Below are 12,436 nucleotides of genomic sequence, written 5' to 3' on the forward strand. Positions count from 1 at the left end.
TCCGTAAACACCCACGACATTCGTCCCAGACATTACCCTGACTTTTTCCTCCCAGCGCCCGGTAGAGATCCAGGTAAAGTCAGAGTCAGCACATGTGTGAACAGAGCCGTTAATGTCCCAGAGTATTTCCTGTGTGTGCTGCACAGGCTCCGCCCCCACACCTAAAGCATGCAGAATATTTCCAGCTGTGTGAAACATCTCCATTGAGCACTGCATGAGCAGACAGACCCAATACTCAGGAGTTTCTTCTGAGTTCAAGTGTGAAAGAGGCTTCAGAGCAAGACAGCGTTCAAAACAAACGGGTCTCAGATACACACCTTAACCCTTCAGCTTCTGTAGTTTCATACATTTAATTTAGATTTGTTTTAATATCTGAATTTAACCCATCAAAGGCAGTGAAAACTGCCTCGCTCTCTCTCTCACACACACTCTCAATCTCTCTCAAACTCTCTCTCTCTATCACACACAGACACGCACATACACTCTCACTCTCTCACACACACACTCTCTCCCTCTCTCTCTCTCTCTCTCTCTCTTACACACACACACTCTCTCACTCACTCACACACACTCTCTTTCTCACATCCACTCTCTTTCTCTCTCTCTCGCACTTTCACACACACACACACAAACACACTCTCTCTCTTTCACACATACACACACACACACTCTTTCTCTCACTCACACACACACTCTCTCACTCACTCACACACACACACTCTTTCTCACACCCACTCTCTTTCTCTCTCTCTCGCGCTCTTTCACACACACACACACACACACACACACACTCTCTCTCTCTCTCTCTCTCTCTCTCTCTCTTTCACACACACACATACACACACACACACACACACTCTTTCTCTCTCTGTTTCTCTCTCTCTCTCTCTCTCTCTCTCTCTCACACACACACACACACTTTCTCTGACACACTCATGCCTTTTCTGGAGAACTGGATTCTTCATGAACTCTGGAAAATCTCTAGAGAAACTCTGGAGTGTCTGGTTGGGAGATGTCCCGGAGTGGTTGTTCACGCATGCAGCACACAACAGGAGATTTTCTCTATGAGATTTTCTCCACCTTCTCAGCGGGAAATGAAACACCTGCTCTAGGTATGGGGGCATTTGCCGCTCCGTTCTCACATGCGCTGAATCTGACTTCACCCGGATTCTTTATCAGGACAAGGAAGATAATGTTCACACACCCAGCTCCTCCGGGAAAACTCCAGAATATATTTGGATCACCACGCCGGTGTGAAAGGGGCATCAGATTCAGATTCAGTGTTGTGATGATAATGAGAAAAATGTTTCAAAGGCGGTTTCGCCTCCCTTTATCATCCCAAACTCCCCTTTACCATCCCAACCCTTCCCTTTATCATCCCACCCCGCCCTTTATCATCCCACTCCTCCCTTTCTTTCACCCTCTACATCTGTCTCTACACATCATCCCAACCCTCCCTTTATCATCCCACCCCTCACTTTATCATCCCACCCCTCCCTTTACCATCCCAACCCCTCCCTTTCTTTCACCCTCTACATCTGTCTCTACACATCATCCCACCCCTCACTTTATCATCCCAACCCCTCCCTTTATCATTCCAACCCCTCCCTTTATCATACCAACCCCTCCATTTCTTTCACCCTCTACATCTATCTCTACATATCATCCCACTCCTCCCTTCATCATTCCACCCCTCCCTTTATCATCCTAACCCCTCCCTATATCATCCCAACCCCTCCCTATATCATACCAACCCCTCCCTATATCATGCTAACCCCTCCCTTTATCAATCCCAACCCCTCCATTTCTCTCCCTCTACATCTGTCTCTATGCATCATCCCATCCCTCCCTTTATCATCCCACCTCTCCCTTCATCATCCCACCTCTCCCTTCATCATCCCACCTCTCCCTTCATCATCCCACCTCTACCCCACAGCAGCTGCAATTACATGTCTCACACCTTCTAGTCCGCACCCCTCCATAGGTGCTGCTGTGGGCCTGCCTCCTGTCCAGCACTCTGGGCACTCAGCGCAACCTCCTCGCTGCACAGCTTCCTCATCCTAGATTTGCTGTCATCCTATAGTCTCATTCTTCCAGCCTTTACATCGGCAGCTTGTCTACTTCATGGACACTCATCCCAACCTCTTCAATTTGCGGCTGTGCCATACTCTGCCTCTAACTTTACAATTCCCACTTTTCTGCTGCTGTGGTCTATCGTACTGGACCCTCCCCTGTGCTGCCGTGCTGCTCACACTCTACAGCTTCTAGCTCCTACTCTGTTTTCAGGTGCTTTGGTGGACCTTCATCCTCAACCTTTTTTGCTGCTGCAGTACTCCCTGTCTCTGACGTTCCAGCTCAACTTCTTCTCAGGTGCTACTACAGACCATGTCCTAATCCTATCCCCTTTGCGGCTGTCCCACACCCCGCCTCTTCCTTTACAGCACACCCCCTCCCTGATGTTGACCATCATCCTAATCCCCTTCCCCTTGCAGTTTTGCTGCATCCTGCCTCTTCCTTTACAGCCCTTGACTTGACTTGACCTTCATCCCGAGCCCTAACTTTGCTGCCGCACCGCTTGCCTCCAACTTCACAGTTTGTGCTCTCTCCTCAGAAGCTTTTGTGGACCCTTATCCCTATGTCTTCCCCTCACAAGCAAAGACAACCCTGTGTCCACTGTACGGCTTGCACTCTCTCCTGCTAGATCTTACTTTCTGCCTCTCGGCTTGCAGCTAAGCTGCTCCCAGCCCTAGCTTTGCAGCTCATGCTTTCTCCTACCACAGACCTTTGGCCCAGCCTCTCTCCTTTCTGGTCAGCTCTGATCTTATAATTTCAGCCCTAACTCTGTATCAGGTACTGTCATACACCTTTGTCCCATTCTCTTCTCTTGGCAGCCACATTGCTCTTGGCTTCTAACTTTCCAGCTCGTGCCACCAAGGACCCTCATCTTTCATCTCTCTGCTAGTGACTGCACTTCCACTGCAGTACTACTTATGGTACTGTTTGCACTGATTCCTCCAGCCACTGTGGGCCTTCAACCTGACCTCTGCTCTTCCCAACCATGCTGCTCCTAGCCCCTAAGTTCCAGATTATGCTCTCTCCTCAGGTGTTACTTTGGACCAGCACTCAAATTCAGTTCATCCTCTTACATGCTGCCTTTTCTCTGGCACATGCTTTTCACCATCGAGGCATCTCCGCTATCCTTGAGTCAACTTTCTAACTTGCCCCCTTGCTTGAGCTCCTCAGAACCTTTTGGATTTTGTCTCTTTCAGAGTTTGCTCCTGTGTGACAAACAGCCTTCTCTGTGTCTTGCCGTTCCTGTGGTGCTGACCCTTATTGGGCTTTTTATTTGGCCTCATCTGTCATCCCTGTAGATCACCCTTCCATTCTCAATTCCCTCTATGACATTGGAATGGCACCATCATGGCATACCTGCCAATGAAGGACATCTTGCTTTATTAATGCTGTCGACTTCAAGACTGCTACTAATACACTTTCCACCTATTGTTGCCAGCCTCAGACCCCTCACCTTTAACCAACCACCATCAATTACACTGAAGTAGAAATGGTCTCAGATTAGCAATACTCTGTCCAGTGCATCCAGTCTGCACTGTCATGGTGTCCCCAGATTAATGTCACTATTATTGTTACACTGTAGCTCTCACATGGCACTCAGTCGTGCATCAGTTTATTAATGGTAGTTCATTCATGGATTCACTAACCCTAACAAGTCATGACACAATCGCTATCTAAGCAGAGCGTCTCAAACATCTACCTCACGAGGGCAGAGGACCATTAGAGCGCTACCTACTTACAGGCATCCTAGGAATCTAACTCGGTACAGACCTTCTCTCACAGTGACCACACATTCTCTCATCTCTGTCTCCTCCTCTCTCACAGTGACATACACCCTCTCCTCTCTGTCTCCTCCTCTCTCACTGTGACCACATGCTCTCTACTCTCTGTCTCCTCCTCTCTCACAGTGATCACACACCCTCTCCTCTGTCTCCTCCTCGCTCACAGTGATCACACATTCTCTTCTCTCTGTCTTATCCTCTCTCACAGTGACACACACCCTCTCCTCTCTGTCTCCTCCTCTCTCACAGTTACCCCACCCTCTCTCCTCTCTCACAGTGACCACACACACTCTCCTCTCTGTCTCCTCCTCTCTCACAGTCACCCCACCCTCTCTCCTCTCTCACAGTGACCACACACACTCTCCTCTCTGTCTCCTCCTCTCTCACAGTGACCACACACACTCTCCTCTGTCTCCTCCTCTCTCACAGTGACATTCTCTGCTCTCTGTCTCCTCCTCTCTCACAGTGACACACACTCTCTCCCCTTTGTCTCCTCCTCTCTCACAGTGACACACACCCTCTCCTCTCTGTCTCCTCCTCTCTCACAGTGACCACACTCTCTCCTCTCTGTCTCCTTCTCTCTCACAGTGACACACACCCTCTCTTCTCTGTCTCCTCCTCTCTCACAGTGACACACGCTCTCTTCTCTGTCTCCTCCTCTCTCACAGTGACACACGCTCTCTACTCTGTCTCCTCCTCTCTCACAGTGACCACACTCTCTCCTCTCTATCTCCTCCTCTCTCACAGTGACCACACGCTCTTTCCTCTCTGTCTCCTCCTCTCTTACAGTGATCACACACCCTCTCCTCTGTCTCCTCCTCTCTCACAGTGATCACACATTCTCTCCTCTCTGTCTCATCCTCTCTCACACTGACACACACCCTCTCCTCCTCTCTCACAGTGACCACACACACTCTCCTCTCTGTCTCCTCCTCTCTCACAGTGATCACACACCCTCTCCTCTGTCTCCTCCTCTCTCACAGTGATCACACATTCTCTCCTCTCTGTCTCATCCTCTCTCACACTGACACACACCCTCTCCTCCTCTCTCACAGTGACCACACACACTCTCCTCTCTGTCTCCTCCTCTCTCACAGTCACCCCACCCTCTCTCCTCTCTGTCTCCTCCTCTCTCACAGTGACCACACACACTCTCCTCTGTCTCCTCCTCTCTCATAGTGACATTCTCTGCTCTCTGTCTCCTCCTCTCTCACAGTGACACACACTCTCTCCCCTTTGTCTCCTCCTCTCTCACAGTGACACACACCCTCTCCACCCTGTCTCCTGCTCTCTCACAGTGACCACACATTCTCTCATCTCTGTCTCCTCCTCTCTCACAGTGACACACATGCTCTCCTCTCTGTCTCCTCCTCTCTCACAGTGACAGACACTCTCTCCCCTTTGTCTCCTCCTCTCTCACAGTCACAAACTCTCCTCTCTGCTCCACAACAGCTGGACACACTGTTCCTCTCACTGAACGACTAGAGAGAGGGGGTGGTTTTAGAGCTGACCTCTTTAATAGTGTTCTGTTTATAGGACTGTTTGTTTGTTTATGCGTACAGTGCAATGTGTGTGTATGTGTGTGTGTGCGCGTGTGATTAAACTGGCAGACAGACCCTGCCCTCACAAATACAAACATGCCTGTGTGTTTACACCTACAAACACACATGCGCACACACACACACCCACCCACACATACTGTAAGCTGGTGGAGGTAGTGGGGGTTGGAGGGTGGATGAGGCTAAGCTTGGTGCTGACGTGAACAGCTGTTGAGGACAAAACTAAACACACACTCACACACACACACACACACACATCACTGCTGGCTGCTGTAAGTGTCCAAGTGTGCAATTGCCACGGAGTGGGACCAGCCTTGAGAGAATCTGAGGGAACCCCACCGAAACTTCTTCTGCACTGGGTGTAACAGGGCGTAAACTCTACAGAAACATAGAGCATACAATACAGAGTATAAACTCTACAGAAATGTAGAGCGTACAATACAGAGTGTAAACTACAGAAATGTAGAGTGTACGATACAGGGCGTAAACTCTACAGAAACGTAGTGTACACAATACAGAGCTTAAACTCTACAGAAACAGAGTGTACAATACAGAGCGTAAACTACAGAAACACAGAGCGTACAATACAGAGTGTAAACTTTACAGAAACATAGAGCGTACAATACAGAGCGTAAACTCTACAGAAACGTAGAGCATACAATACAGAGTGTAAACTACAGAAACGTAGAGCATATAATACAGGGTGTAAAATCTACAGAAACGTAGAGCATACAATACAGGGCGTAAACTCTACAGAAACGTAGAGCGTACAATACAGGGCGTAAACTCTACAGAAACATAGAGCGTACAATACAGTGTATAAACCCTACATAAATGTAGAGCGTACAATACAGAGTGTAAACTACAGAAATGTAGAGCATACAATACAGTGTATAAATCCTACAGAAATGTAGAGCATACAATACAGAGTGTAAACTACAGAAATGTAGAGCGAACAATACAGGGCGTAAACTCTACAGAAACGTAGAGCGTACGATACAGGGCGTAAACTCTACAGAAACATAGAGGGTACAATACAGTGTATAAACCCTACCGAAACGTAGAGCATACAATACAGGGTGTAAAATCTACAGAAACGTAGAGCATACAATACAGTGTATAAACCCTACAGAAATGTAGAGCGTACAATACAGAGTGTAAACTACAGAAATGTAGAGCGAACAATACAGAGTGTAAACTACAGAAATGTAGAGTGTACGATACAGGGCATAAACTCTACAGAAACATAGAGTGTACAACACAGAGCTTAAACTCTACAGAAACGTAGAGTGTACAATACAGAGCGTAAACTCTACAGAAACGTAGAGCGTACAATACAGAGCATAAACTACAGAAACTTAGAGCATACAATACAGGGCGGCACGGTGGCTTGGTGGTTAGCACGTTCGCCTCCCAGCGCTGGGATCTTGGGTTCAAGTCCCATCTGGGTGGAGTTTCCATGTTCTCCCCGTGTCTGCGTGGGTTTCCTCCGGGGGCTCCGGTTTCCTCCCACAGTCCAAAAACATGGAGGGTAGGTGAATTGGCTTCTCTAATAACTGTCCTGGTGTGTGAATGAATGTCTGTATGTGTGAGCCCAGATATGGATTGGCGCTCTGTCCTGGGTTAAACCCTAGTGCCCGATGCAGTCCTCCAGGTGGACGGTCGTTTCTGGTTGAGAGTACGCTGTGCGCGTTTGGCTGCCGCTTCTCGCCAGTGTGTGTGAATTGAGCGTTCTGAGCAGTGTAGATTGTAAAGCGTCCTTGGGTGTCTAGAAAGGCGCTATATAAGTGTAACGATAATAATAATAATAATAATACAGAGTATAAACTCTACAGAAATGTAGAGCGTACTATACAGAGTGTAAACTACAGAAACGTAGAGCAAACAGTACAGAGTGTAAACTACAGAAATGTAGAGTGTATGATACAGGGCGTAAACTCTACAGAAACGTAGAGTGTACAATACAGAGTGTAAACTTTACAGAAACGTAAAGCGTACAATACAGAGCGTAAACTCTACAGAGCAGTCGAGTGTATAATTCTGAGTGTAAAATCTACAGAGCAGTAGACTGTAGCGTTTCAGAAGGTGAACTGAAGGAAACAGGGCAAGTGGCTGAAGGAGTTTGGCCCAAAAACCCGGACAGTCTCAGACAGAGTTTTTTTCCTGAACCCAGAAACGACAGTCTATTTTTGTCCTGAGAGAAGCGGCCAGATGAATCACCACATCACACGCTGGAAGAGCCTCAGCGGAGCGTCCACATATTATTCATCATTTACACCAGGGTCTAATGGTCAACAGCCCCCCCGACACACAGCCACAGTACCCCACCCCCGACCCCCGATAATAACACAACAGAGGGTCACACACAAGGGGCGGCCATGTTTCAAATGAGAATAGTACAAAATCTCTGATACACTCAGGCCACTAGGTGTCAGTGTAATGGCTTTTTAATAACAATGGAGGTATTACTGAGAGAGAGAGAGAGAGAGAGACAGGAAAAGTGAAGAGGGATGAAGATGAAGAGCGATAGAGGGAATGAAGAGCAGAAAAGCATGACTCTACTAAAGGCCGTGAGCAACAGATCCCATATCATTTTCAGTTCTCCATCCATCACCAGTGCATCTCTCTTTCCTGTTTATATTAACTACTAACCACACACAACAGCCACCTGTTGCTTAGCAACAGCCTTCATCACCTACAGACCTGCAGAAACACACAGGATTCACCACCGCTCAGAGAGAAAGAGAGAGAGAGAGAGATGGAATGAGTAAAGAGAGGGAGAGAGAGAGAGTAGAGAAAGAGATAAAAAGAGAGAGAGAGAGAGAGAGAGGGAGTAGAGAGAGAGTGTGAGACAGAGTGAGTAGAGTGAAAGAGTAGAGAGAGTATGTAGAGAGAGGGTGAGTAGAGAGAGAGAGTGAGTAGAGGGAAAGAGTAGAGAGAGTGTGTAGAGAGAGTGAGTAGAGGGTGAGTAGAGAGAGATAGAGAATAGTGAGAGTAGAGTGAGAGAGAAATTGAGAGAGTGAGTAGAGAAAGAGAGAGTAGAGAGAGAGAGAGTAGAGAGTGAGAGTAGAGAGAGAGAGAAAGGGAGTGAGGAGAGAGAGAGAGAGAGAGAGAGAGAGGGAGGGAGTGAGAGTAGAGAGAGAGAGAGAGAGAGAGAGAGAGAGAGAGAGAGAGAGTGAGAGACAGAGAGAGAAGGTGTGAGTGAGTGATGAAGTCACAAACAGCAAGACCTCAGTGAAAAGTGCAGGAGTGAGGTGTGACCTGAGGAAACACAACACTCTCCTCGTCCTGCCTCTAATCAAACACCTGATCTGAGTAATTAAGGTCTTCCTCTGGTCAGATTCAGGTGTGTTAGACAGGTACTGTAACTCAACTCTGGGGGTGGGGCTTAACCACACCTCGGGGACACCTGTGTCTTTAATGTCCACAGTCAACCCTTAAAAGCAGCGTCTTCTCTCTCAGGGTCAACTCCGTCTTTCATTCTGTTCCTGAGTTCAGAGAGAGAAACGATCTCTGATTCTCTTTTTCACACTCACCCAGTCCCTCACAGACTTACTCACACACTCACCCAGTACCTCACACACATACTCACACTCACACACTCACCCAGTACCTCACACACATCCTCACACACTCACCCAGTCCCTCACAGACTTACTCACACACTCACCCAGTACCTCACACACATACTCACACTCACCCAGTACCTCACACACACACTCACACACTCACCCAGTACCTCACACACATCCTCACACACTCACCCAGTCCCTCACAGACTTACTCACACACTCACCCAGTACCTCACACACATACTCACACACTCAGCCAGTCCCTCACACACATCCTCACACACTCACCCAGTCCCCCACACACTCACCCAGTCCCTCACAGACTTACTCACACACTCACTCAGTACCTCACACACATACTCACACACTCAGCCAGTCCCTCACACACATACAACACTCACTCACTCACTCACTCACAACACTCACCCAGTCCCTCACACACTCACCCAGTCCCTCACACACTCACCCAGTCCCTCACACACATACACACTCACCCAGTCCCTCACACACTCACCCAGTCCCTCACACACATACACACTCACCCAGTCCCTCACACACTCACCCAGTCCCTCACAGACTTACTCACACACTCACCCAGTACCTCACACACATACTCACACACTCAGCCAGTCCCTCACAGACTTACTCACACACTCACTCAGTACCTCACACACATACTCACACACTCAGCCAGTCCCTCACACACATACAACACTCACTCACTCACTCACTCACAACACTCACCCAGTCCCTCACACACTCACCCAGTCCCTCACACACTCACCCAGTCCCTCACACACTCACCCAGTCCCTCACACACATACACACTCACCCAGTCCCTCACACACTCACCCAGTCCCTCACACACATACACACTCACCCAGTCCCTGACACACATACACACTCACCAAGTCCCTCACACACATACACACTCACCCAGTCCCTCACACACATACACACTCACCCAGTCCCTCACACACTTACTCACCCAGTCCCTCACACACTCACCCAGTCCCTCACACACTCACCCAGTCCCTCACACACTCACCCAGTCCCTCACACACTTACTCACCCAGTCCCTCACACACTCACCCAGTCCCTCACACACTTACTCACCCAGTCCCTCACACACACACTCACCCAGTCCCTCACACACTCACCCAGTCCCTCACACACTCATTCACACACTTATCTACAAGGTGAGACAGAAAGAGAAAGACTGTGAGAAATTGGAGCGTGTCTCACCTTCTTCTTGGCACTGCAGTGGCAGCAGACAGTCCACAGGTATTTGAGGGTCCTCCAGAGGAGGATGATGAAGAGTCCGCCGAAGAAGGTGACCATGGAGGAGGCGAGGAAGGCCCACCACATGCGCTGACCATGATTATCACAGGGCACGTCCGGGGAGTAGGGGATCACCACACTCATCCGCACCGGGAGCGATGCCGGGAGCGACGCTTCTCGGGACGCCAGGTTGGTCATCGTCGCTCCAGACGCGCTGCTCCGCCATCCATCAGCAGCTCATCTCCGCACACTCATACAGCTGTTACTGCTGGAGAGAGGGGACACATCACATCAAATCTGACCCCACAGGAGCTCAGCCATGTTTAACAACCCCCCACCCCAGCACTGACACCACCTCAATCAGGAACTGAAAAATCTGGTGGGGTTCCCCTTTGTGTTTACTGCACCACAGGGACAGGTGACACCGCAAAAATAACATGTCAGGATCTTACAAACATTTATTACTTTACACAAGACATGCCTCGACATTTAAACCCAGTCAAACATCTGCAAAAATTAGATTTACCAGTGTACGACAAAGTTCATACAGAGAGTAGTGTGTGTGTGTGTGTGTGTGTGTGTGTGAACACACTGATGTCTTTATTCAGTGTCAGAATATGATGAGATGTTTGAATTCTTACCACTTGTCCACTTACTCCACAAATATAAATGTAAATTTACACCTGTTCATGCCTCCACAAACCAGTTTAAATCTGTTTACACCATCACAAATCAGTTTAGTCCTGTTTCTACCCCCACAAACCAGTTTAAATCTGTTTACACCATCACAAATCAGTTTAGACCTGTTCATGCCTCCACAAACCAGTTTAAATCTGTTTACACCATCACAAATCAGTTTAGTCCTGTTCATACCCCCACAAACCAGTTTAAATCTGTTTACAACATCACAAATCAGTTTAGTCCTGTTCATACCCCCACAAACCAGTTTAAATCTGTTTACAACATCACAAATCAGTTTAGTCCTGTTTCTACCCCCACAAACCAGTTTAAATCTGTTTACACCATCACAAATCAGTTTAGTCCTGTTCATGCCTCCACAAACCAGTTTAAATCTGTTTACAACATCACAAATCAGTTTAGTCCTGTTTCTACCCCCACAAACCAGTTTAAATCTGTTTACACCATCACAAATCAGTTTAGACCTGTTCATGCCTCCACAAACCAGTTTAAATCTGTTTACACCATCACAAATCAGTTTAGTCCTGTTCATACCCCCACAAACCAGTTTAAATCTGTTTACAACATCACAAATCAGTTTAGTCCTGTTCATACCCCCACAAACCAGTTTAAATCTGTTTACAACATCACAAATCAGTTTAGTCCTGTTTCTACCCCCACAAACCAGTTTAAATCTGTTTACACCATCACAAATCAGTTTAGTCCTGTTCATGCCTCCACAAACCAGTTTAAATCTGTTTACAACATCACAAATCAGTTTAGTCCTGTTCATACCCCCACAAACCAGTTTAAATCTGTTTACAACATCACAAATCAGTTTAGTCCTGTTTCTACCCCCACAAACCAGTTTAAATCTGTTTACAACATCACAAATCAGTTTAGTCCTGTTTCTACCCCCACAAACCAGTTTAAATCTGTTTACACCATCACAAATCAGTTTAGTCCTGTTCATGCCTCCACAAACCAGTTTAAATCTGTTTACAACATCACAAATCAGTTTAGTCCTGTTCATACCCCCACAAACCAGTTTAAATCTGTTTACAACATCACAAATCAGTTTAGTCCTGTTTCTACCCCCACAAACCAGTTTAAATCTGTTTACACCATCACAAATCAGTTTAGTCCTGTTCATGCCTCCACAAACCAGTTTAAATCTGTTTACAACATCACAAATCAGTTTAGTCCTGTTCATACCCCCACAAACCAGTTTAAATCTGTTTACAACATCACAAATCAGTTTAGTCCTGTTTCTACCCCCACAAACCAGTTTAAATCTGTTTACAACATCACAAATCAGTTTAGTCCTGTTTCTACCCCCACAAACCAGTTTAAATCTGTTTACACCATCACAAATCAGTTTAGACCTGTTCATGCCTCCACAAACCAGTTTAAATCTGTTTACACCATCACAAATCAGTTTAGTCCTGTTCATACCCCCACAAACCAGTTTAAATCTGTTTACAACATCACA

At 47.3% G+C, this 12,436-nt stretch overlaps 1 protein-coding gene across 1 annotated transcript in view; it reads right to left on the reverse strand.

Moving 5' to 3' along the window:
- The window catches only part of LOC136691305 (calcium-activated potassium channel subunit alpha-1-like), an 87,646-nt gene that overhangs the window by 73,076 nt on the left and 2,134 nt on the right, over positions 1 to 12,436 (reverse strand). Inside the window, exon 2 of the mRNA XM_066663808.1 lies at positions 10,231 to 10,534. Coding sequence (XP_066519905.1) covers positions 10,231 to 10,464 — 234 coding nt within the window. The 5' untranslated portion in view covers positions 10,465 to 10,534. The remainder of the gene's footprint in view (positions 1 to 10,230; positions 10,535 to 12,436) is intronic.

The sequence above is a fragment of the Hoplias malabaricus genome, chromosome 3, assembly GCF_029633855.1.
Source record: "Hoplias malabaricus isolate fHopMal1 chromosome 3, fHopMal1.hap1, whole genome shotgun sequence".
NCBI classification, from domain to species: Eukaryota; Metazoa; Chordata; class Actinopteri; order Characiformes; family Erythrinidae; genus Hoplias; species Hoplias malabaricus.